Genomic DNA, 27687 nt, shown 5'->3' with positions numbered 1-27687 from the left:
CGGTTATCTTTAGGGGCCGCTGTTTGACAGCCTTAGTCCTTACACTTTATATAGTTTTGAAGTGATGTGGTGTACCTACCTAAAATCTGATTACATGTTTTGTAATTCAGGTTTTGTCCACTAGATGGGAGTATTTCAGCATATCATCAAATTTGGATACCCCATCCCTCCACATTGCAGGAAATGAACTAATCATCTTTTTAGGGGCCCCAGGTCTGGGGCTACGGGGTAGTTGCAAAATTTCCCCTGGTTTGTAATTAGGCCTTGAGTCTGAAATTGACTTTTAAAGCGATATGGTGGCCTGCTAATATGTCTTATGTCCTTAATAAGCTACCTGTTAGCCTGAGATACATAAAAGCCTCATGCTGCTGTGTGTGATTTCTCCCTACTGTCATTCCTTCTCCCAAATCAATGTAACTACATTCTAATGTCCTTTTATTATCATTAAGCCAACTCTTTGAACCTTTTTTAAAAATCTAGACTAATACACATTTTTGGTGTATGGCAAGCTACAATAAGTTGGTTATTTTCAGTGATGAATCCATGAAAGGAATTGAATTTGAATTTACTGTCTCTACTTTTTAGACTGATGAAGCAGAAATTATGATGTATTTTTGCCTCAGGGCATACGAATTTTGATTGCATCCCTACCTTCTTGTCCTTTTATTCTTTCCTAGCTTAAATTTTCTGTGGTCAGGCAGCTCCTCTGAACTTTCTGAACCCCAGCCGGGACCAGAAAATACCTAGACTAAAAGCCTGTGTGGCACTTCCTGTTGGGCCCTGAGGAAGATGAGCTCCAGCCTTGTCGGCTCCCACTGCAGCACAAAGGAAATCATTATCCCGTAATTATGGATGGTTAAGAAGAAGATTGGCCATCTCTGTAATCTGCATAATAGCATAATATGTCAGCAGACTCTGTAAGCCTAAACAACAGGCGTAGGCAAGGATGTACCCTGCATGTTTTTTTTTTCTGACAAAGAAAAACACACAATCGTCATCCATAATATGTACGCCTGGAATGAGACTTGTGCCTACTTTTTTACCAGCTTGTTTTTTTTCGTGCCTCAGCATCACATCATTACAGCTTAAAAGAAACATCTGGAAGGCATTATGAATCACCACTGCTCAATGTGGGTGGCATTTCCGAGAACTAAATTATCTTCATCTTTTTGCCACCCTTGGCTGCCCATAAAAGTTTGTTTAAATCATGGCAAATGTGAACTAGTTTTCAAAACTTCAAAATAAACAGCATACATATTTAAGAAAATAAATCCATTATGGCCAAAAAGCTTCATCGGGTCTGTAAAAACAAATATGGTTTAACCATATCTTGAATGTGTAATGTGTTAATGATTTTGTCAGAGCAAAGATATATGTTATTTAATGTACACCATTATTGGATGGTGAACTTTAACAAGTACTAATGTTCACAGCCTACCAGGGGCCTTTTCAGAACAGTAATTTAGCTTTTTCATGACTGTTTCATGACTGTAGTTAAATTCCTACAGATTAGCACAAGTGGCGTTTTTGATGAAGTATTCCCAGCACAGAGGGAGGTGTGTGGTGGAGGTGGTCTGCCCCTGTAAACTTTTGTCTATAGGGTCAAGGCTATCCTTTCACTTCTAAATCAAAGCTTCTTCCCTAGAAATTTGCTTGACTCTTTCTCCCCCATCTAGTGTAGGCATGGCTGGAACCTGCTTGAGGGCTCCTAGCAAAAACCACAAAAGGCTCTAATCTTCAGGTGTATGTCCTTGGTCTAATGCAAGGGTGTCAAACTCATTTTAGTTCATGGGCCACATACAACCTAATTTGATCTAAAGTTGGCTGAACCAATACAACCAGTGCATGATAACAAATTTGTCCCTTTCTTTTAGTGTAAAGGGGCACTAGATGAATCCATTTACAAAACAGATGATGAACAGCCTGATATATCTTAAGAAAAACAATATGTCTTAGTTTTTAATTGCATTCTGGTCAGGATGGAAAAGGAAATTAGTCAGATAGTGGCGCTGCACATTATATTCCTTGAGCAATGGAAGGTTCTGGAAACACACCAAGCATACTGAAGAAGTGTGTCCATTTTTCTCCTGTTTGTCAAAGACATTTTCCACCGGCAGCTTATGCTTCATGAGCAGTAGCTCATGCCTGACAGTGTAGCCTGTATGTAAGCATGTGGGATCTATAATAGCATATATCCAGCATGGGGCCTGCTACTATTATTAGGATAGTGTGACCCCCAGTAAAAAAAAATTGGAGAGAATGTTGAAAAATTGGAATTAATGATTTCTTTGGGCCGGCTTGGACCCTTTGGCCGACTGGTTCTGGTCTAATGAGTCTGTTTAGGCCCTACCCCATCCCTAACAGACACACAATGGCTATAGGAACCTAACAAGAAAGTAGGGCGTCATGTGTTGTTTTTGTTCCTATAATTCGTAACTTGTCGTCACCTTTTACAGCCTGGTGGTCACACACACGTGTTAAGCGGCATGCTGTGCCACCTTGGCCTCATTATAGTCTGATTCCTCTTTCATGGTTGAGGTCGTGATGTGACGACAGCATGTGAAGCTCGCGCACACGCGCACATAAGTAGAAACCCATTCACAGGCAGCTCTCCTCTGGCTGCGGCAAGCTTGACAAACATAACTAGAACATGACCGGAAAACAGGTAATTGTGCCTTCAAAATAAAAGCACAAACGAACGCAGCATCCATAAAATATGACTAACTAAATACTACGGTTTGTACGGTACTATGACCACTTCTGCACACAGCCTACTAACACTATACACTTTTAACCTACTATATTTAAATAGTATTATATCAAATGTTTATAATCATTCATTTGACAAAGCATGTTATAAAAGTATCAAGTTTGAGTTATTTAAAAAATAATGTATACCGCCAAATCAATTAGAGTCTTACTTTGAAAATATCAACCAGTTTTTTTCATATTGTGGCTGACTTCATACTGCTCTCCCCCCCTCTCTCTCGCTCTCGCTCTCGCCCTCTCTCTCTCTCTCTCTCTCTCTCTCTCTCTCTCTCTCTCTCTCTCTCTCTCTCTCTCTCTCTCTCCCTCCTCAGTAGGCTATAATGGTGTAAACTCAACAGGGTAATTTGAGCAAACTGGGAGCGGCGGGGGAGGGGAGGGGAGTGGAGTGGAATAAAAACCCAGCAGTCAGTCAGAGGTGTGGGAACAGACGGGAACAGCCATAGACAAGGCGCGCACACGTGGACGAACAAACGGAGCTTAACTTTAAAGGGAAATATTAAAGGAACCCAAAGTCATAACGAGCAGTCGGCTGTTGTTTAGGGGGGGGGGTGGGCACAACAATGCTCATGAAAGAGCCAAATAGGTGACTGGAAAGGAGCGCTTTTTGTTATCTTCTGCCATTGATTAAGAAAATAAAAAGCAGCCCGGAAAGTGGGCGCAGGGGTGGAGAGAAGGGTCATGGAAACCCCCTGGAGGAGGAGGACGCAGGCGGTCAGATGGAAGTTGCTGAGGAACTCGCTGCTGCTTTGTTTATTCACCGGTGAGTTTCGGGCCAATCCGTTTAAATGCTCTTCTTCCCGCTTTTAAAGTAGCCACATGACCACATTGTACCGTTTCTATATGTTTTATTAATGATGTGTCTCCACCAGACTCAGATGGGCTGCTGGAGTGTTGGCAAAGTCAAGAAAATCCTTCAGTGATGATGTTATAAATATAAATATCTTATTCCGAGCACATTTTTTTGGGAACCACCACTTTAGCTGCGTTTTCCTCCAAACTAAACACACACCAAACAGGAAAACTGCTGGAAACGTTTTTAAACTGAGTCAAGTCTGCGGTACAGTACTGTGAAGGGGGTAGGGGAGAGAGTGTGTGTGTGTGTGTGTGTGTGTGTGTGTGTGTGTGTGTGTGTGTGGAAGGGGGGGGTGGTAAAGGACATTGACTCTCAGTGTGTGGAAAGACAGGACCCAGGACCTCCGAGGACCACCCATACAGAGGGGGGTGTAGGATGCAGGGGATGTAGTGTTAAATCTAAAATGGTGGGTTGACTGTGGCCTCCATCATAAAGGAAACATCCATCAAAACTTGCTTTGATCACTTTCTGTCTTAAAAGTGCCAAAAAAAACTTCGTAGTGCATCGTGAAATTTGATTTTTAAAGACTTATTTGCAGAATAAAGGCGTACACACTTTTCTCCACTGCATCCCCACTTTATATAACGCTGTGCGAGTTATTTGAGAAAAGCATCCTTCTGCAGTAATTAAAAGGCAACACTTGTCTACCTGTATGTGAACCCATGCCTGGAAATGTACACATATGCCTCCAGGCACACATCATTTCAGTGTGAGTGATTGCTGAGAGAAAGCAGATCTTTAGCAAAAACACACACACAGACAGACACACACATGCACAGAGCTTGTTTTCTTTGCAGTGTCCATTTGAAGTGCACGCTCTGGATTGTTAAATACTGCCAACCTTCCACACGACAGTGAAAAACCTTGAAAAAAATTGCAGCTCACATGGAGAGAAGCCTTCAGATGAAAAAGGCCCGTGTCTTAGCAGCAGGTTGAGACGAGTACACAGAGAGGCACAGCTGTGTGTATAATGCTTTTGAACATGGAGGCTTTGGCAGAGCAGGAAGGGTGGTGGTGGGGTGGGGGTAATGAACTACATTAATCACACACCCGCACAAAAGCATGTAATAGATCCTGCAAATGTCACGTCTGCCCGTGGCAGGAATAAAGATGTAAAATTATCATGCTGGATCATGAATCTGTGCACAAATGCTAAATGCTAGCTCTTATATCATCTTTAATTTAACCCCACACGTCAGTCATACTAGCTCCCATTCTAATGACCTCCCACTCAAAGTAATTAATTCAGTTGCTGGATCACTGTGGCTCACCATCCTGTGTCCATCGTGCACAGATTTGACATTTTCTGTATCTTGGCACAGTTTGAGAGTAACCCACATCAACTCCTGAACAGATCTCTGTGTTACTGTTAAAGAGGCCACCCCAGTGATGTAATATTGCACTTCCATAAAGTTAGGGAATTCACAAGAGGCTCAGATATCCTGGCTTTTATTTTATTTTTTAACTCCAAACACGCTGGATCCTATTTTCCCATAATGCAACTCTGCCTGACAGCAGGGTTTCTCAGACTTCCAGAGTATAGTACTCCCTATAAGGAATAAACTTACACCTGTGTGTAACATTGGAATGCCCCTATAAAACCCTGAATACATCACTTAAATCAGATTGAAATGATGTGATGATCTTTCAAAAATCTTCTAGAATCAAGTCTTTATTTCGGTTAGGTTTGACAGTTGACAATTATTTTCATTATTGATTAATCTGAGAAGCTGGACCCAGTGAATGCTTGTCATTTTTGCTTGACAAATGACTTGCATGACAGATCGGCAAATTGTTACAGCTCCAAACTCTATATCTCTGATCTGTCCACCAAGTTTCGTCCAAATACCATCCTGGATACTCAAGATATCCTCCTGACCAGACAAAACAAACTAACCAACAAATGTGTGAAAACTTTTACAAAAAAAATGCTGAAAAATAGCACTGAACCCATTTTGCAGCTATTCATGCCATTAAATTCCAAAAAGATAACTAAACGATAGTCCAAACTCATCAGTAATGTGCTAATTTCCCCGGCTGTGTCAGAGACTTGTCTGTTAGATTCAGCCAGTTTGCAGCCTACAGAGTTTGAGTCGGCTGTTCGGCCATGTGGGCTGATCTGCTGCCTCCGTCAGCATGGACATGGGAAAAGAAATCATGCATGTCTCTGTCTGAGTGGAACGCTGCATAAACTAAAATAAAGTATACAATAAGTTACATGGCAACAAGCAACCGTTGCCATGTAACTTATTGTATACTTTATTTATTACGCTTTATTTTATCGCCATTTATTGGACTTTGTTTTTGCTGTGAGGCATTAACTATGTTTTGAAATGTGCTTTACAAATAGAAAAGGGAAAAAAATCGCAAAGAATAAAACACATCTGATATTTAAACGTCGATAATACAGGCTAGCAGGGTTGGCCGGGTTTATTAGAACAAAACAAAAAACAAAAAAGGTCCCTGTGTGAGTTCATTGCAGAGATCTTTTTTTAATTCTTATTTCCCCAGATGCTCCACAGGTATTGATTGCTCTTTTTTTTTTCCAACCGACTTGCTTCTCCGGGTCTCTGAACGCATAACAAATCGACTTTTAAAACTGTCTTTGAAGAAATAAATAGAGGCTGCTGGTTGAGGTTGTGTGCTTTGAGGTAAGTTCATGAAAGGTTTCATTATAGGTCTTTTTTCATCTAAGGAAAGGTTAAACAAAATTCCCGTATAACACGACCTTAATTGGTTTTATTGCCTTACTTGAAACAATGAGAGGGTGAAAACTGAACTTAGGGTCACATCATGTTCAGTGGAAAATTTGCAATTTGTTTTGCCTTTGCGAGATTCTTAAATTGTGAAGCATTCATGATTTGAATTGCAGTTGTAGACTAATTCAGGTTTGTAGGTTAATTGAAAGTGATTTGACCTCACTGCTATGACTGATTCATGTGATGGATGACTATGAATGATGGAAGGGATTTAACTGTAATAGTGTGTCAGGTAAATGATTTTAAGTGTTTCTTTGCTGTTTTAGTAGTTGTAAATTAAAGTTGTGATTAAAATGTTTTTAAAGTACGAACAATGACAGTGTCCATTTCTTCATATGAATGATCAATAATGTGCGCATGTGTGGGCAATGGATGTTGTGCGTAAAAACGGGAATAAAATGTGTGCACGTGCGTCACAAAGATAACGTGTGTGTGTGTGTGTGTTGCAGGCGGCACTAAAGCCCAGTGTGAAGGCTGTATAGAGTATTGCTGCGATGGATCGCCTCCTTTCTGCTGCTCCTACTACGCCTACGTGGGGGACGTCCTCTCGTAAGTTAACGCACAGACACGACAAGAAAAATACAACCACGTACTGATTGTCTGTCAACCGCTTTATGGTTTGGTAGAGTTCTGCCAGTATGGTTCAAATGAGCGAGAACAGCAGCTGTCTTTTAACACGCCAGAAGCCCCTTCAGAGGATCTGACCTCTGACCTTTGCCCTGATTCCGCACAGCTGCTTTAACACTTTCACCTAGTTCTCAGACTTCTCTTCCCTTTAAGTTAAAGATAGTTCGTATTGGGGCTGTTTTTTAAAGATCATTTTTGGGGCTTTTTTTGGCCTTTATTGGATAGGACAACTGAAGACAGGAAAGGGGGGGGATAGAGGGGAGTGACATGCAGCAAAGGGCCGCGGGTCGGAATCGAAACTGGGCCCCTGTGGTTAGGACCGAGCCTTAGTACATAGGGCGCATGCCGAACAAGGTGACCTACCACAGCGCCCCAATTAATCGAATTTTGATTGCTATTTCGGCTCCTTACGATCACAAAAACAATGTAATGGAGAAAAACAATTACTTTGCACATTGTGTTTTGCAAGTACTCTCGTAAAAAATAATCAATGGGAAATTTCACAGTTCAAGGTGTTTTCACTGGTGATTTGTTTATCTGTTTCACTGTTTTTGACGTTCAATTAATGCAACATCTTTCCAAAAGTCAACCGTGTTACATCAGCCAGTGCTGATTCTGACATGCTGACTAACGCTGGCTATGAAGACGTAAAAGACATTTTAATGACGAGTGTTTTATCTATTTAAAAGTGATAATTAACAGACGCCTCTGCAGTGTACACACACACACATATGCTTGCACGCACGCGCACCTTGATAGAGGTACTGCTGTCGAAGCGAAAAGCCTTCACACAGCTGAGTTAGATCCATCAGATGCTCCAGTCCATCTCCATGGCCACCAAGTATTGGTTGCATGTCTGTTTAAGACAGCTGCCTCCTCTCACACTTGGGTGGCTCACTGTGTGTGTGTGTGTGTGTGTGTGTGTGTGTGTGTGTGTTTTGGTTTCCAGGGGCACTGCCATCTCTGGTATCGTTTTCGGTGTGGTGTTTCTGATGGGGGCGGTGGCGGCCTTGTTCCTGTGTGTGTGTATGTGCATGAAGAACGGGCGGGGCGCGCGGGTCGGCGTGTTCAGCACCTCCTACATCAACACTGTGACCCAGGGCTACCCAGGTGAGTCTACAGGACACACACACACACACACACACACACACACACACACATTTAAAGGAGATAAATGAGGCAAAAGGATCTTTCACAACAATTTATTACTGATCTATTAAGCATTATAAATGATTTCTTACCATTATTTTTAAAAGCACAGAGCATTTATTATTTGCTAATAAAGAATTAGTTACAACGTATAACCCTTTAAAATATGCAGATGTCCTGTACAAATGTTTCTGTCCTTATGTACTGTAAGTTTTGTTCAATGTTTTTATGTTTAACAGGAACCTGCTGGAAACCAGTTTTTAAACAGAGTCAGGCCCATTTATATTGTAATTAAATGTTACTTTTAACTTTCCTGTATAATAAATGAAAGAAAGAAAGAAAGAAAGAAAGAAAGAAAGAAATATAAATTATCAGAAAGTAGTGCCAACAAATCAATCACATAAAGAACATACACCCAAAAGATGTTTTCATAACAAAACTCACTAATCAGTTGTATATTAAGCATGAATAAATTACTTAATATTAATAAAGCATTAGTGACAACTTAGAAACCATTTTTTATAAAGTATGACTTATTAGAAAGTGATACCAACTTATCTATCACACACACTTTTAAAGGATGCCGTCAGTCCAAATATTGTTTCACAATAAGAGTTGTCCTTCATTATTATTGTTTCCGATATTGTATTGTATGTATTAATAATATATTTGTTAGTAAAGCATTAGTCACAACTTATAAACTTAGTATGATAGAAAAAGTGGCACCAATTTATTACACACACTTTTAAAGCACATACACCGGCCACAAGAAAGTCTTGCTGAATGATAACTTCTTAATGATGTTTTAAGTATTACTAACTGATGAATATATCTGTAACGCAATAGTACAAACTTCATATAGTATGATTAATCAGACAGTGGTTTCAACTTATTTATCAGTGTCTACATGATGGTTAACTACAATTTACACACAGTGGTCCATTCTGCCACAGTGACAGCTCATCTCCTGTCCTCAGGCGACCCGATATGAAAAGAAAACAGCAGAATAGGTTACAGGATCCACCTTGGCCTTGAGCACCATTCCTGACAAGTAACACAAAGAGAGAGAGCTGATTCTTTCAGAATGAAAAGGCTCTAGGCTTAACCATGAGCTCTGTTCAAGCAATTTACACACATAAAAACACCCACATTTCCCGTAAGCATGATTTTCTTTTTCCTCCACTCTGGTTTTCATGTCTGTTACACCCTGTTCCTGCTTGAATGGGAGCAAACCGGCGACAATGTTCCCACATCAAAGGTACATTAGTCTGAACTCGGTGACACTGCAGGAATATGCTGCTTTTTCTGGGGCTTATCATTTATTAATCATGTTTCATTCTCCTCTTGTGTATCGCCTTCATGCTACGCTGGACCGGCACTCTTCCCTCTGCCCTGCAGCTCTGATCATGTTTCATTAACATGTTGCTCAAACACAAAGCCATGCAATATGAATGCATATGTATGCAGCCACAGTGATATGAATTATTTTCTGTCTTGACAAAGTGATGTGAAGTCAAGTCAATGTGAGATGCTATTGTTTTCCGGTGCCACTGCCACACCGCTGAGTTAATCTAACATATGATTTTAATTGACTTGGCGATGGTAGTGCCTATATTATTCACTAGTTTTATTAATGTTATAGTGGCATAAAGATATAAAAAAATGAAGTTGCTTTTTTTCATCTTGCTAGGTCTCATTCTGAGCTTTGCAACAGTTGTATAGACATTTTATAGTAAAGCTCCTCCTTTAACATGTTAGACTGTGAATTATTAATAATAATAGTGTCATAAATGTGAGGTTCTGCTGATGCAACCCTTTGGTTTGGAGTGGGGCTTGACTAACTCCATTCATCTTTTCTTTCATCTTTGCTGCTTTGATGTTTCAGTGAATAATGTAAGTTCCCCTGGTGAGACAGATGCATCGTGGTCAACAAAAGGACTTTTTGCTGCCATATTTCTTTTCTTCTTTTTTTTTCTTTTTTTTTTATCTTCCTCAGGTTTAGTCAAAGTCCTTTCCTCCAGAGAGTGCAGTTTCTTGGTTTAACCACTAGAGGGTAGAACTGCCCCATCAAACTCCTTGTAAAATGGGGACATGTGAAGTTTGTAATTATGGGGGAACTGAATGCTTTTGACCTACCTGCTAAACTTTGTTTATTTCTCTTTCTTGAACTCAGGTCCTCCACCTCCATACAACTATGACTACGAAATGTACCCTCCCTCGCTGCACCCCCCGCCTTACACCCCAACTCAGCCTCGACCGGCCAACTACTCCCCACCTCCTCCATACCCTGGCTGCACCCGCAAGTGAATCCCTGCCGCACACATTATCTCCTGGCCAGCTCAAAAGAAACTGCCATGGCCTGGTTTTCCAGACCTGGAGATGGTTATACATCTCTGGCCTCTAAAGACAATTTAACGGGCCCACAAAAAATTCCACATTTAAAAAATAAAAAAGGGCCCGGTGCAATATTGTTCAGCAGGCCAGAATTACCAGCTACGTGCCTGCGAGTTGTAAATGTCACTGTATTTCTGCTGGAGTCTGGACCAAATAGTGGGGAAATTAATACTAATTTAACACAATGTTGGTCAGAACACCCCACATTCTGATAGACTTTAGTATTAGCAGCCCTGCTAGCCTGCAGCTGGTACTTTTCCCCCCGCTAATAACCAATATCCTTATCCGTCCCCGGCTGTGCACATCAAAGGCACAGCACCGCTTTGAAGAAGGTGAAGACCACTTTTGTCAGCATGGAGGGAAACTTCACATCACTGAAGAAGTAAAGTCTTTCTAGACTCTTCTTTTATGGAAAGTTACCTATTTTAAAAAACTTGATTTATGTCAGTGACTTGAGGTGGAAGTTGATGATTAAAGCTGTTTAAAACAAGTCAGGTCTGGACCTGTCATGTGTAGACACAAAGACTTGAACATAATGCATTATACTGACTTTAATGGCAACTTGAATGGACTGGGTTGTGGTAATGAACTGGTTTTATTGCCTTACTTGAAACAATGAGAGGGTGAAAACTGAACTTAGGGTCACATCATGTTCAGTGGAAAATTTGCAATTTGTTTTGCCTTTGCGAGATTCTTAAATTGTGAAGCATTCATGATTTGAATTGCAGTTGTAGACTAATTCAGGTTTGTAGGTTAATTGAAAGTGATTTGACCTCACTGCTATGACTGATTCATGTGATGGATGACTATGAATGATGGAAGGGATTTAACTGTAATAGTGTGTCAGGTAAATGATTTTAAGTGTTTCTTTGCTGTTTTAGTAGTTGTAAATTAAAGTTGTGATTAAAACGTTTTTAAAGTACGAACAATGACAGTGTCCATTTCTTCATATGAATGATCAATAATGTGCGCATGTGTGGGCAATGGATGTTGTGCGTAAAAACGGGAATAAAACGTGTGTGTGTGTGTGTGTGTGTGTGTGTGTGTGTGTGTGTGTGTGTGTGTGTGTGTGTGTGTGTGTGTGTGTGTGTGTGTGTGTGTGTGTGTGTGTGTGTGTGTGTGTGTGTGTGTGTGTGTGTGTGTGTGTGTGTGTGTGTGTGTGTGTGTGTGAGTGTGTGTGTGTATCCATCCCACTCCGCTGTGGTCAGGTGATCAGGCGTTGAGCAGCTGTGCAGTCTCGGTATCGCTCACAATCAGACAACGGGAGTCACCGGCGCCGAACACACTCAGTTTTTCTCCCGACGCAAACGTTAATCCGTTCGGTGAAACGCTGCCTTTAGGAGCGTCGTGTCAGCGAAACGACATGGGGGACCGAGTAGCTTTACTGCTGCTGGCTGTAGCGGCTTCGGCTCTTGCTGCCGAGGTAAGAAAATCCGTTTTTGTGCGTTTTTTTGTAGTATTTCCACCATATTGTTGCTGTGAGCTGCATCAAGTTAGCCAGCGTTAGCTACAACTAGACCGGAAGTTAGACGGCTGTACCTTAAGAGCTAAAGCTTAGAATATGTTTGAGGGGGGAGCGAGGGAGAGATTATAAACTAGGCAATTAGCATTCTATCAAATTAAATAACTAAAAGATTCAAGGATAATGTATTGTCATTCTACAACAAATGGTTGCACAACGAAATGTAGTCCATAGAGTCTGCCCCTTGAGTCCTATTTCATCCATTTTATTTTCCTGCGACCTGACATTAGCCAGGAGTAGTGGAATAGCCCTAGGTCCTAGCTGGGTTAGCTTAGCTTCTTTACTGTATTAAAACAACGACAGAGCTTTTGCACATTGTTTTATGTTGAAGATTGTAACCGGTAGTCTTGTGTAAAAGTCTAGCTAGCTTGACACCGATTGTGAATACGTTGGTATTTGTGAACCAAAGACCAGTCAGGGTCGTACAACACCACGTAAACATTTAGATATTTTGTTAGTATTTGTCGTTGTTTTATTTGTAATTAACCTCCCTAGAAGTACGAGACATAGCTAGCCAAACAACGCGTATTTATTTTACACTGTTCCGATGCTCCGCAATGTCTTTTTCTCAGGCAAATTGTCCCTTTTAAGCCTGTGGTTGTGTGGTAACTGATTTGTTGAGACTTTGTGACAATGGAGAGAATGCCCGTCACCATTGATTTAAAGATGTACCCAAAATGTTTCCCTTTCCTTTGTGTAAAACCGAGAAGCAAGTTGCTTTTCTCTTATCTCTTAAATGTTACAAACAAGTTGGGTTTGTCAACAAATTGTGTAGCCTCGATAATACTGCGCAAATGGGTCTGAGCGGTGCTGTTATACAACGTAATTTCGGGTTTATTTAATCTCATTTAAACTCATTACAGGGAATAAATTAAAAGCATGTTGTCTCGTTTTCCATATTCCCGAGGGCACATTTTAAGGGAGTGGGCGTGTTTTGGGAATGAAAATAAGTCGATGAGACGTCTTTGCCTCGCAATGACGATTTGACGCCAGATTCTGGCTTAAATAAAGTAAATGAACCCGTGGTGATGACTGTATCCTCGGAAAACAAACATTTTTAACGCTCTCTCTCATATTTCAGTCAGAGGGTAGAGAATAGAGAAGTAAGATGGCGGCGGTGCACTGCAGTATTTATCGAGGGTCGGGAAACTGGGAAGCCAACAGGAGCTTTGACTATCATTGTTGCCTTTCGAGCTCTTTTCTGACCCATCGTAGAGTTTGTGGCGATAACAGGCACATTGGAAATATAAGGTGTTCGTTAATAATGTCTTTACAGTGGACCCGGTTTCACACAATCCCTGCTCATCCATTTTTCAAGCGTCTTTGCCAAGTATACCACTCTGTGAATATATACACTGCAAAAATATCTATTTTTTTTAACACGTCATTTACTTGGTCTTGCCACTGAATAAAAAAAAAATCGCAGTTATTTAATCAAAATCATCCATTTTCAGTGCCCATAGGTTTGTTAAAATGTCATGATTTCAGTTGTGTAATTTTCTTGATATAGTGTAGCAGTAAAGAATCAGTTCCCCTTTTTCACCCACATTTCCCAACTAAGATTTTTTTTTTCCATGAGGGATTTTAACACTTAATGCTGTGATTTGAATATACAGCGTGGCCTTGGTGTGAGAGAAATTACACATTCCTGTAACTCCCAGCAGCCACATGGGAGCTGCAATTGAGGTTGAGGAGCACAGTTCAATGTTTTCTGTGGGTTCTCTGGTTATAACAATTAAAGCTTGTATACAATAAATGTGTTAGGCCCACTTGTAATAGATCGATAGTGCCAAACAATGGCTATTATAGCCTACTGTATTTAGGCCACTTGTTTTTGCTGTCTTGCCGATTTCAGGTCAGCTTTGAAGTTCTTTTTTCTTTGGACAAATCAGGTGAAATGTGGCAGCCAACCTTCACTGTTTCCTGCACGTAGCCTATAATCAGTGTACTTGGAATGAATAGCTTGGGCTGCTCATCAAGCAAAGCAATGGCTTTGTGCGTAATCCATTGCTTAGCTTACTTAAGAAGTCCCCTATTTACATTATAAATATCAAAGGCAGTAGTGCTGAAATGAGATAGAAGTTGTTTAAAATGTTCAGCAATATTATAAGCACGATTAAATCAGACTTGAAAATGAGATGTTGCAAGTTTTTGATCTTGTTAGGGCTTGTTTATAGCCTTCCTGACCGCCCCATACACACACACACACACACACACACACACACACACACACACACACACACCGCCACAGGAAGCCTGCTGTGTGGAGCGTGGGAGTTGGATGCCAGCCTTTGTGTATTTGTGAATCCTTGGGAAATGGCTCTTGGATGGGTGCAGGCAGTCTGTTTGTGTGCATACTGCAGTCTTTCAGCCTGGGGCGGACCAGCCCTCTCCCCTTATTAGTGAGTTTAATGCCATTATGCCTGTTGGCGCTGCCAGTGTTTCTCTCTGGCACCTTCTCTGCTGCTCACGCTGCAGTTTCAATTCTTTGGAGAAAATCTGCCTGACACTAATATATCTTCTATTGCTTTCCGTCTCCTTATTTGAGTTTTTATTGTGCACACTGTCGTCTGCGTCGCCTATACTTCTACTTCAGTTTGTAATTTACATTTTTGCAGAGAATGAGTTTGAACTTTGTGCTTAATCCAGGGCTTCCAGTATACTTGTAGATAGCAAAAGTGCTGTGAGAGGTTTTACACGTAAGAAACCTTATTAATCTGTTAATAAACTAAGAAAGCACGAGGTATTATGCAGGATTCTAGTCATCCTGAACACAATCTCTTCTCCCACCTTCCATCAGGGAGACGTTTGCAGAGCATCCCAATGCGCACAACATGTTTTAGGGATAGTTTTTAACCCCCAGGTAATAAGGTTACTGAATGATAGCACAACAGGAAGGAGGGCTGTGGTCACTAGTACAGTAGACTGTACTAGTACAGTAGTCACTAGCACAGTAGACTATGTCTACTGTGCTTGGATATTTCTAGATGTTTTTTATAATTGTTACTATTGACTGGTGCTGAGAGTGCCAAGGCACATTGTATTTCATTGCTGTGGTACTTTGTACTAATATGCATATGACAAACTTGAACTGAACTGAATCAAGATGCAACATGTCTTATGGGTGTGATGAAATCAGGTCAACTGAGGCTTATGTCAGTAAATTTCAGTTTCTCAATATCTGGATATTGTTTTCTGATTGTTGACTGACCTGGTAATGGAGAAGCTTTTGCTGTGATTGCGACAGACTGACACCCAAAACCTGATGTTTGCTGTTGTGTTTTTCCCACTATCAAACTCCATAGTGGTTGCTCTTGACATAACGTTTTGAGCTGAAACGATTAGTAAATTATTTGTTATCATAATTGATTAGTTGCTTGACAGAAAATCAACAGCACTATTTGGATAATCGATTAATCGTTCTATTTTAGTAAATTGGATAGTTTTGGGCTTGGTGATCTAATGATTAGATCTTTTTTAAATGGAAAAACAAAAAACTAGAATGAAATTAATCAGTATAAAAAAATTCTTGTTCAAACAGCACACATTGTCCATCTTGGTTGTGTCAACAGCAATGACACCGCCGCGTTCCCAATTAATGTGTGTGTCTCCCGCCCCCCGTATCCCCCTCTGTCTGTCCTGGAGAAAAGAATTCCTGACCTTTTGATACTGTTGTTTCTGTCGGTCCCTGGAAACGGGGAGGACACTGATGCGCTTGTTGTCTTCTGGAGCTGCATGTAACCAGCTTTCCCCGTTCGTGAACACTGAAGATGGTTTTACTTGTTATTCTTTGCTTCCTCCTGTGTTATGCATTTTGTTTTTAGTCTCATTTTTGTCATCCTCACACAGTCCCGAGTCTTCTTTGTGTGTTCATGCTGTGTTTAAAGGTAGCATCCCCCCTTTCAAAGCATGGTAGGAATCTGGTAGTGCTGATTTCGGTGGTAACAGGCCAGTGTGTAGCTCAAAGGCCTGCTTTGTGCAGTGCAACCTGGCCTCTGAATGAGATACTGTGGATAAATGCCAGAAGGTTTGATTAGATCCAACAAGTATCTGATAGCATACAGTAAGAAGCTGGCTTTCCTCGCTTGTTAAACTCTCTGATTAGCAGTGAAGGTCTGGATGAAGATGTTGCTTACGTTTCACACTCTTCTTCATCTTCCTCACCTCTTCCGTTTTACTGGCTTATAACTAGCGCTACTAATAGGTCAAACATGTAACAATCCTCGCCTTATTGCCGGATAGTCCTCAGGGAACACTCCATTATCCCTCCCACTTCGCATCTTAGAGCGAATCTCCCACCAGACAGCACCATTCATCACCACTGGGCTGTTATTTCCATCTGTAAATATCAGCAGTGCGCCACGAAGACGCACTCTTCATTCCACTGCTGCTGAGTAAGCAGCTGTTGGTACAGAATCTGAATAATAAGCCGAGAAACAAGTCGGGCCTGACCTGCGCAATTGCTCAGCAGCAGCACCGAGTACGTTCAGCTTTCACCTCATCAGTGAGGAAGCTGAACACACACAGTATTCATACACACATAGCCTCCACCTGGAAACCATGTGCCTGCCATTTCTTGTTAGGGCATCAATGCCTTCATAGCCACAACTCCATAAGTGCCATGTGTCCCAGTCAAGGCTGTGATGTGCTGTACACGTTTGTGACTGACCTTCCACTGAGATATGACCTATGCTGTAATAATCTGACCAAGGCCAATACAATCAAGTTTTAATCTTGGATTTGGTCACACAGACATAACATGATCAGAGTGTGACGGATGAGTCCGTACATAAATGTAAGTGTGTACGTGTCGATTTACTCCCCTGTGACTAACGGATGGTGCTGCAATCAGTATAAGATGATGTATGGCTTCATGTGTATGTCGTCGTCGCACATCTTGTACCCGCCCTCCTAGTACTTGGAGGTGTTGGACCTAAATGGTGCAGCCGATCCAACAGGCTGCTTGTGTCCTCTCTGTTGGATCCCAGAGTGGAGGGGTAATGAACCAAAGAAATGCCAGTTCACCTCGAAGCTTTCAGTTATAAGTGACTAGCCCAGCAGAGGTCCTGCCCCCACTTTTGTGCCTGGGAATTTGACATTTATTTTGGGTCATGCTGATATGAAATGGCTCCACAAATTCAGGCAGTCTAGAGATAACTGAGTGGCATACAGCACATTTGGTACCTCTGTTCTTAAAAAAAATAAATAAATAAATAAAAAATTCAACAAAGTAATCTCTATGAAGGTCCTGGTAATTTAGTAGCATACGGTATAGTCACAACATCCCTAGGTTCAATTTGCAAGGAGACCTTTGTTGCATGTCTGTTACCTCTCTCCCCGTTTCCTACCTGCTTATTGAATGAAAAGGCAAAAATACCCCCCAAAATTAAATGTATCTGGACAGGACTTACAAATGAGCTGTGTCCTATTCATTACAAAATGTCATCATCATTTTCAATATGATCAGTGCCCACAGTGTGATAACTTTGAGGGGCTTTCACACCTGCCTTATTTAGTTCGGTTGAATCGCAGTAGAGTTTGTTTTCGCCCTTGTTGCGGTTCGTTTGGGCAGGTGGGAATGCAGCAGTCTCACTCGGATGCGCACCAAAAGCGGACCAAATAAGCGTACTCTTTAAATCGAAGTCTGGAGCGGTTCGTTTGTGGTGAGAACGTGATCCGACCTCGAACCGCACCGACTACTGTATGTGTACCCCGCAAGTGTGAGCTAAATGACTCCTGTAGTCAGATGTGCTTTGCATTCTGCGATGTGGCCGAACATGCAAACTGTAGCAGCTTGCAGTGATTCTCTCACAGACTGCGGTCAAGCTCGTCGTCACTCGCATTTCCGTGGTCAAACCAGCCGCCGCTAAAGTTGGAGACGGAGACCGGCACAGCACAGCGAAGTCTCGGTGACAGTGTCTAATTATTTAAATTAAGTTAACTGGTTTGACTACAGAGATGCAAGAAATATGCACTAGTCCAGAACACAGGACATTCTTCCTGTATTTACTTTCTTGCTCCCGCCCCTGACACATCTGACCAATAAGCGGAGCGAACGTTCTTGCGTCGTTTGTAATGACGCATTTTGGTACGCTTGGATTTTTCCAGGTGTGAATTTGTAAGGCACAGTTCCAAAAGAACATGTACTTCTATTGCAAGTCTTCTTCACTAGCCACTGCCAACTATAGACGTGTGCCAGATGCTGCTGATGTTCCTGACCAAAAGGTCAGAAAGTGCAGAAATGGAAATAACTTAAAATAGCCAGCAAACACAAGTAGGGGTATTAGAAGTATGTCCCTTGGTGTATTTGCTTGGTTTACTGGTCAATGAGCTGAATTAAACAAGCATTTGATTTAAAATTCTTTATTTAATTTCAGCAGTTTAATACGACAACTCCAACACAATCTTTCCATCAAAATCAATACAGACCAAGTATTTCCTGGAACCACAGTGGAGCTGGTCTCTCTGTGGTCTCTCTTTCCTTTTACTGGTTCCCATCGTTCCAACCACATTTTCATCTTTTCAACACACTTATTCTTTCCATGAAATGGATGCACACCAAGTAACCGCTTTGACCCAGTATATCTTTGATTCCTGCAGAGGTTGCAGCTCATCCCCTCGTCCTCTCACTTCTCTCTTGCCATGCCTCCACATACCGTCCTGGGTGTTCAGGGTTGCCATAGCACTGGAGTCTTCCCCAGGTGCCTGGTACTTGGACTATAATTAGGCTGCTGTGTGTTATTCCCGTCGTTCTTCTCACCCATTCCTCCCTTTCTCCCTCTTTTTACCATTTTCCACCAGAACAATTTCTCACCCTCGCTTTTTCTCTGAAACGCTGTGTCATCCGCACAGTATATTACTGATGTGCTGCATGCCCTCGGCTTGGGAGTCACAGTTCAGAGGGTTTATGAAACTAGTACCTCTTTGAGTCGGGCGACACACCATCTATTGCAGATGAAAAGTCCTCTCGGAGTCCCAAGTGTGAAATTACAACACTTGTTTGAAATGCCAAGGAGTGTGTGTGTGTGTTGTGTAAATGAGAAGAGAGGGGTGAGATGGAGATTTGCGTCAGAAAATGGACTGGTATTATTGACTGTGCCCTGCTATTTCTGGATCTGTTTCCTGTTTAGTCTCCATGATAGAGGCAGACTTCCTGTGTTTGTACAGTGGACAGGAGGTGTGTGTGTGTGTGTCCATTGTTTAGAATTGACAGTATGCTTTTGTAGGAAAACCCCAAGTCACTTAGATTTTCATTTAGGAAATAGAATGTCTCTTGTTAAGCTGGTATTAATCATAATTTCAAAGGAAGAATTATAGCATTTAGTCATTTGATTTAGAATTAAATAAGGTTGAAGGAAGTACAGGAAAGTATAAATTGGTAGTATACTTCCGTTGGTGATTATTTTCCTTTTGGAAATACTGTGTTCCCAGTTTACCTGTGTGGAGGTGGTGCTTGTAACCACTAATGACAATTCCAGATATATACACCCATCAGCACCCCAGGGCCCTGATTCACAATGACTCCTAGTAACCCAACACTCAACTCACAATCAGCCGTAAATAATTTGTATGCAGCTGTAAACACAGCTATTAGGCTTCTATGGTATTCTGCAGTGTTTTCTGAGGACAGAAAAATGGTGGCCTTAGCTCCATTGATGCAAATGAACAGATTTAGAAAAAATATGCAAAGTGAAGTTGTTTTTCTTTCTTGTTTTTTTTCGAGCATGTGTATCTGACACAGATATTATGAATTATTGAATTATGAATGATTATGAAAAACATGTTAACACGGGTATAATTAGAGAATGAAGATGATGTTGCTACAGATGTTGAATCTTTTATATTGAGAATGATTGTAGAGCTGATATATATGCATCCAACCAAGACAGTGGCCAACATGCTGAGTATTACGAGGTTTTCTTTTGTGACATGACCCACTGGGGGAAAAAAAGATGACGCAATAAGGACATAGCCAAGGTACAGCAACACTGGGGTTTTAATGGGATATTTAAAAACAACCAATATTAACATATTTTTAGGTGTGCGTGCGTCCACATCACAGCTCTATCTGTGTCTGTTTGCGGTCCACTGCAGAGTGACTCCCAGCTGGTTACCAGTGAGGTCAGAGAGGCAGTTTAGCAGGCCGTTACTGAATGAGCTGGCCATTAGGCTGGTTTAATGTTGATTTGAGGCACACAAAAACACCTGCATGCACGCCCAGCTACGTGCAGGTTACACACACACACGCACGCGGCACACGCTTCCTTACGAGCAAGCAAACCAACCTGATGATGAAATTCCTACTCCCAGGTGACTTGGATAATGGTGTTGCCTCAGGTTGCCACAGCGATGACAGGGGGAGGTTATTACAGGCAGTTCCCCGGGGTTGAGAGCAGGCTCCGTAACCATGGTGACTATAACTGAGGGAACCAAGTGTCCCTCCATCACGTCTAGACAAATTAAGTGGGCAGAACTATTTTTCCTTACACACTTCTAATCAGATTTTAAAGAGATTTGTCTGAGATGCTAATTCTTGAGGAACCCCCCGAGACAGAGCTTAATCGCGTTGAATATGAATGTAGATAATGCTTCAAACGAACTCTCTCCTCACAGACTCAGCGAAAACTTTGTGAAGACGAGGACTGCTGGGATGAGCTGAGTAAAAAAACAAAACAGAGCCTGTAGCAGATGGGCGTGGTTGATCTGAGATGTGAGGGAAATCACTTGATTGATTTGTCATTTGACTTGGAAGAAGCATTTCATTGTGCCCGTTTGACCTTTTAAGCTCAATAAGTGAGGAGATCAATTTTGATCCCAAACTGCAAGCAGTCAATCCCACACCCAGTTTTTTTTTTTTTTTTTTTTTCATTCACATATTCAGGCCAGAGCTTCTGCTTTGCCCCGCTATTTATTTATTTGACAAAGGCGTTCTGTTTGGTTTTACATGTGATCTGTAATTAAACTTTTGTCCAGCAGGGAGTGTGAGGGGAAGGGAGGAGGGTCTGGCCGCCCTGTAATCGGTGAAACGCACTACCCACTAAATCTGCTTCTCAAACATCAGGCGCAGAAAGCTTTACACACACACACACACACACACACACACACACACACACAGTGGGATAGCGTTGCACCCACACTTTAAGTCCAGTCAAAGACGATCTGAAGGTTTTAAGTAACAGCAGGGTCTGCTTGCCAAGGTGATTATAGTGTGTGTGTGTGTGTGTGTGTGTGTGTGTGTGTGTGTGTGTGTGTGGACGTGCACGCACCGTGTGCACAAGCATTTCTGTCACCTCGCCAGTCTTATCTAATTCAGCCGTCACATATCCTCCCAAGCTAAGCAAACAAATTCCCACAGCGACGCATCTTGTAAACAACCCACAGACAGTCTGGGCTTGTGCTCAATTTTGCCACAATTGATTGATTAATGACTCAAAGGAAAGCAATATAGGTTGGTTGTATCACACATGTTAATGCGGTCGTAAATGTTTAATGGCGACCAATGATAACACAATAAGGCCTTATTTGCATTGTGTTCCTGCCACTTGCAGGAGGAGATGCCTTTCTGTCTCTTCTACATAGTGATTGTGTATCTGAGCCATTGTTGACCATCTCCAACACTCACCAGTTGACATTATCTTGTGGTTCAGTTTGTCCCAGCCTGGACAATAGAGGCTTGTCTTGTTAGCTACAAGCTTGAAGTGTGTGTGTGTGTGTGTGTGTGTGTGTCCTGCGACACATCTTGCTCTCCAGGGAGTCTCCCTGTGGGATGAGAGATGATCTAACACATCTCCCCCCCCCCCTTACCACCTTCCCCCAGCTCCCAATGGCAGGCCTGGGCCACTCAGATAAGACTGTACAATTAATAGCACCGCAGGACCAGCGCCCATGGGGAGACTTCAAAGATCGTGTGTGTGCTTACACTAAACTGTTTCTCAGCCTCTGTGTGAGTAAGACGATACATGGTGTGTGTAAGAATGGATTTATTTGCAGTTTGTAAGCGTGCAATGCTATATTTCTTTTTCTGACAACCCCCCATTTACATTAAATGGGTAATAAACATTTTCCTGCCTATTTTCTGCTTTTTAGTGCCGCTGATCACATCTGTGACTGCGCCAGCTATAAGCGTGCTCGATCACACATATCAGTACATTTTACAGTCCCTTTACACAATGACTTTGAGATGGGTTATGATGGTTAGGCAATTTGCATAAAGGGAGAAGAAGAGTTATTATGTCTTACAAAGTCCTACACATGGGGAGTGATATGCAGTTGCATTGATCGTTGAGAATGTTCTTGCCTTTGAGAGGCGAGGGGCAGAAATTCAGATAGTCAATAGGGAGGCAAACTTGTAAAGGATTCATTATTAATTTCAGTTATGATAACATTGTACTCTGTAAAGTAATTTCTGAGATTTGGGAACTCTGAGGTTGCTACAATGCAGTATTACAAAGCAAGAAACATGAGCAGTCAGACAGGTTGTTAACAAACAAAACCAGTCTAAGTCTAAAAGTTTGGCATTTTTGCTTAAAAATAACTGCTAATAAAGATGAATCGATTGAGCAAAACATTTGCACATTTCTGCCAATCAGCTAATTGATTATTAGACTTATTGTTTCAGCTCTAATCCACACCACATTATTAATACAAAAGTGAGTGCCCCTTTTTAAAATACAAATTAAGACCTTTATAATAAACTGGAATATTCCTTTAAGGCAGAACATATGACAGTCAGACTCATGATGATGAAGCAAATATCACGTTGCGTGTGTCTAAGGTTTGCCAGAATGTGATTTGGGTCATGGTTTCCAGCTGTGGAAGTAGGTCACCTGTCCGAGATAACAACTGATTTCAAATGGGGTGCAACAAAATCTCACACACACACACACACACACACACACACACACACACACACACACACACACACACACACACACACACACACACACACACACGTGGACGGTTCATGTGAACTGCAGCAGTGAGCTCATCATAAACCTCCTTGGGGTAGCAAACCACTCTAGCAAATTATAATAGCAAATAATCTGACTTTAATCGCTTTACTACTACAAACTTGTATGTTATTGCATTACATTATTAGATTGTTGGAATGGCTGTTTTTTTTAGTGTTTGTCTTCCTTTTATGTGCCTCCCTCGGGGTAAACAAATTCCATTTCCTCCTCAAATTATGATGAGGATGTTGAACGCTTTGTAATGTTTATAAACTAACATCACATGCCAAGCTTTAACAACTTGGACATGGGCTATGTGCAAATTGATTTTGTGGTCCCATGGGTCAGCAGGCCCAGTATCTTAAGTCTGTATTTTCTTTCCGTCACTGGCTTTTTTTTTCCTTTTTAAGTAGCACACAAAAGCTCAGTCCTAAATCTTACACTGCCGCAGTTCTCTTTATTGTGGAATTGTTATGACTTTGCTAGCTTTCTCGACTGCAATTTATCAAACTATAGAGGTCTTTCATCGACTAGAATGATTAATAAGAGCGGCAAGAAGCTGTTAAACATTTTTGATGGATCAGTGCTTTAGTTGCATCACTTGTAATTTGTGTTGGGGAGAAGTAGCACTCCAAGCAATGTATGAATGGGGTTTCTGCTGCCTTTTAACTGAACTATCATCTCGGGGTCAATCTGATATAGCGTCAGCCTCCTTTTCCCTCTGGCTTATTCCCTATCGTTCCGGTGATGGCTATCATGCCAGATTGAGACCAAAGGGGGATATTTCTCCTGACCAGGCTGCTAATCCTCAGTGCCCAGATTACTGCTCCCCCCCCCTCCCTGCACAATGACCGGCTGGCAGAAATGTGATCAGAGCTGAGATAGGATAAAGACGGAGAGAGAAGGAAAGGAGGGAAGCCTGGTGTCTCCTTCTATAATATACATGTGTCGTCTAACACTCTGCTGCCGATGTGTCTCACCATTTGTCAGTCTGCCTTTTAGTCCATCTGTTGCTTGCTCAGGGTAGAGTCTAGCTTCCCAGCATTGAAAACAAAAAACAACCCATTTACTCTTACTGTTCTTGGTGAGGTTTTGCAAAATGGTGACTGTGTGCAATACCTTATTTCTCCTGCCGTGATTGCAGTGATTATTTCTGTTCACAGTATAATCAGTGGCGTTACCGTTTGCCAGGAGGATCTTTTGGAAAATGTTGATGTAGTCGACACTGAACTTAACTGACAGAAGACGCATTCCTTTTCTCTAAATTAGGCCTTCCATCTTTTCACTTTTTAAGCCTTAAATGATTTCTGTCAGCCTCCTTCGCTGTCTCTGGCCCTCCATCCCCACATCCTTTCTGCTTCACAGAGCGCTTGACCTTCTGCTCAAGCCCGAAGGCTTATTGTCCAATTCATCTGTTCTCCAATCTCACCCCGTCTCTCGCCATTGTGGTTATTGTTCTTTCTCTCACTTTCTCCTCCCGCTCCTGCCTTCGCCATCATCCTGGGACTCTGATTTATAAGCTTGCAGCGAAGGCTTGGCCGATCCCCTCCCTTCCCCCTCGTTCTCCTTCAGCACAAGACAGAGCGGTGGAGAGATAGCAGCGGAGAGGCTGAGGGGCAGGGAGGAGAAGAGGGAGCGATTGGCGAGGATATGATTTGCCAGCCGAAAGAGGATGACACAAAGAATTTGAATGTGAGCGAGCAGTTTGCACGGATTTGCCTACCTATTCCTCAAGCAGAGAGGACGTTGGTTTATCTCCTTCAATAAGTAACAGAGAGAGGCCAGAGGGTGGGCAGATAATGTCAAAATGAAACTGTGCACCCAGAAAGTGAGTTAATTAAAAGATAGCACACATGCACATGACTTTTAAAGATTATTTGAAGACTTTCTGCCCTCACTTTGCCTTGGGTTTAGATATCAATGAGCAGGATGGGATTTGATCTGTTTCCCATCAGCACTGCTCACTCACAGATGGCAGTGTGGGAATCGAGCGGCAAACCTCTAAATAACCCTGTGTGGGGCAGATGGCCTGATGTCAAGACTGATGGCCACCAGTGTTAAGTTGCCATGTGTTGGAGCTGAAGAGGGCTGTGGCAAGAGGGGATTGTACCCACTTGTGTGTGTGTGTGTGTGTGAGGGTGTGTGAGGGATTTACTGATTTCCTTGCTACCACAGCTTGCGGCTCATCACGTTGGCCTGTAAGGGAAGTGAACTTTGCAGGTGCATGTTTGACCCATGGAAGTGTAAGCTGATCCGTGATCTTTTTACCCTCATTTGACTGCAGTAGATGGTTGAAGCTCCAAGAACCCATTAGTACACGTTTTTTTGGCAGTTGCTTCCTTTATTCATACAGCTAGACTAAATGATATAGATAGTAGGCTTCATTACATACTGAAGTGTACATGTTTAAGAGTATTTTATTGAGCGCTCCTTACCAATTCTTTAGAATACATGTCGAGCAATAGTCAGTCAGAAACTGTCACTGTCATTTTTGCAGTTTCTGACTTTACAGATAGCATTCACCAGAGCCAGAGGTGAGACTCCATCCACTCATGAACTTTGCCATTTAATTAGCTTTCTCTTTGCTTGTCACACTCCGGGTTTGTCTTGCAAAGAAACTTTCAGTTTTAATTCACACATTTTGGAATTATTTGTGGTGACGTTCTGAGAGGCATTAATAAGCATGAAATGTATAAATGTATCATATTTCACCTATGGAGGCAGGACAACATATTAGTCACACGCTAAAACATAAAATGAACGCTGTCTTCTTCTTCTGCCAAGTGTATAAAAGCTAATAAAGTTTATCTCTCCATAGATGCATGCCTGCTAAATCGAGCTATTCTCATATTGGAGGAGGACTTTTGTGCCCCTGGCTGCTTGAAAAGAATCAAGTCTGGGGGAAAAAATATGCTATCCATCTCACAAAAAAACATTTGTTTGCCTGCCAGGGCCTTCAAAACCATTAACAAGATTAGGGAGCACACAATGGCAACAGTCGCTCTCCTCCCTCCCTCTGTCTCCTTCTCCGTGTCCCCCCGTATTCCCTCCCATTTTGTTCTAGCTCATTTGCCTGTACAATGCAGACATTCAGTGGTTTGTCTGCACCTCCTCTCCTCAGGGAACTTCAGCACAAACCCTCCTTATGCAGGCAGACAGCAATGGCACACTAACACGCAGAGGCACAAACCAACACAGAAATTAACACAAAAATTAAAACATACATGCCAAAGGCCGACTCTCTCTCTCTCTCTCTCTCTCTCTCACTCACTCACTCACTCACTCACTCACTCACTCACTCACTCACTCACTCACTCACTCACTCACTCACTCACTCACTCACTCTCTCACACACACACACACACACACACACACACACACACACACACACACACACACTAGGGCTGCCATCTCTTAGTCGATTAGTTGACTAATCGGTCGTTTAGTCTTAGTCGACTAAGATTTCTTTAGTTGAGTCATTTTTTATCCTTATTCATGCTTAATTACTCATTTCCAAGAAACTTATGAGCACATTTCTGGTAAGCACAAGATTTAAAGTGGTACTTTTGCAGGATTAATTGTGGAGAAACTCAGTTTTACAGATGGTTCATTAACTACATTTATATTGTGCTTTTCTAGTCTTAACCACCTCTCAAAGAGCACAGCTCTGTCGATTACATCAACTAATCGATTAATCAACCACCTCTCAAAGAGCACAGCTCTGTCGATTACATCAACTAATCGATTAATCAACCACCTCTCAAAGAGCACAGCTCTGTCGATTACATCAACTAAACGATTAATCAACCACCTCTCAAAGAGCACAGCTCTGTCGATTACATCAACTAATCAAGTAATCAACCACCTCTCAAAGAGCACAGCTCTGTCGATTACATCAACTAAACGATTAATCAACCACCTCTCAAAGAGCACAGCTCTGTCGATTACATTAACTAATCAAGTAATCAACCACCTCTCAAAGAGCACAGCTCTGTCGATTACATCAACTAAACGATTAATCAACCACCTCTCAAAGAGCACAGCTCTGTCGATTACATCAACTAATCGATTAATCGACAAAATCATATAAGTGTTAGTCGACTAAGAATTTCTTTAGTCGAGGACAGCCCTAACACACACACGTTTCCTCACACTCCCCTTGCTTCCAGCCAACCTGCTCATGTGCTGACTGTGTGCTGCCCTAACAGAGAAAATAACCCAAAATGAATCAACAGAGGAGGGTTATGTAAACACTATACTGTCTAAGAAAAAAGCTGGCATGAGATGTACACCATTCCCATATGTGGTATTGCACAGGGCAGTTGAGTGGGTGTGTGTCCATAAACAGCAGGCTTGTTGTTTGAGGCAATTTATTCCTCCAAAGCTATTGATTTTTGATCTCCCATAGTTTTTCCAGCATTTTTCAGCAATATCTTTTGCACACTTGACAGCACCCAGTGGCAAATATGAACAGAGGCATTGACATGTTGCTCACACTGCCACAGTGTAGAGTTTGAATGTAGAATCATAGAACTGAAACCCAAAATGTTGATGGAATTGCGAGAGGAAACTTTGTTCCTACCCTCCTTTCGCTTATGCCTCATCTTTGGCTTTCCCCTTCTTCTTTCCATCCTCTCTCTCCACGCTCCTCATGTTGAACCAGCT

The 27687-nt window shown here is 41.9% G+C and overlaps 2 protein-coding genes across 5 annotated transcripts in view; both read left to right on the top strand.

Annotated features, from left to right (window-relative positions):
- Window positions 1-3129: 3129 nt before the first annotated feature.
- Window positions 3130-11464, top strand: cyyr1 (cysteine/tyrosine-rich 1). Its single transcript, XM_031292054.2, has 4 exons — window positions 3130-3529; window positions 6831-6930; window positions 7958-8118; window positions 10331-11464. Exons 1-4 carry the CDS (start codon window positions 3448-3450, stop codon window positions 10462-10464), a joined length of 477 nt encoding a protein of 158 aa, XP_031147914.1. The 5' UTR covers window positions 3130-3447; the 3' UTR covers window positions 10465-11464.
- Window positions 11465-11720: 256 nt separating this feature from the next.
- appa (amyloid beta (A4) precursor protein a) overlaps window positions 11721-27687 on the top strand; it is a 33847-nt gene continuing 17880 nt past the window's right edge. For all 4 annotated transcript variants that reach the window (XM_035998499.1, XM_031292001.2, XM_031291998.2 and 1 more), the window contains exon 1: window positions 11721-11974. In XM_035998499.1, the coding sequence (XP_035854392.1) occupies window positions 11915-11974 (60 nt within the window). In that variant the 5' untranslated portion in view covers window positions 11721-11914. The remainder of the gene's footprint in view (window positions 11975-27687) is intronic.

Source organism: Sander lucioperca, chromosome 24 (genome assembly GCF_008315115.2).
Source record: "Sander lucioperca isolate FBNREF2018 chromosome 24, SLUC_FBN_1.2, whole genome shotgun sequence".
NCBI classification, from domain to species: domain Eukaryota; kingdom Metazoa; phylum Chordata; class Actinopteri; order Perciformes; family Percidae; genus Sander; species Sander lucioperca.
The sequence above is the reverse complement of the archived record's forward strand: the minus strand, read 5'-3'. Positions and strand labels throughout refer to the sequence as shown.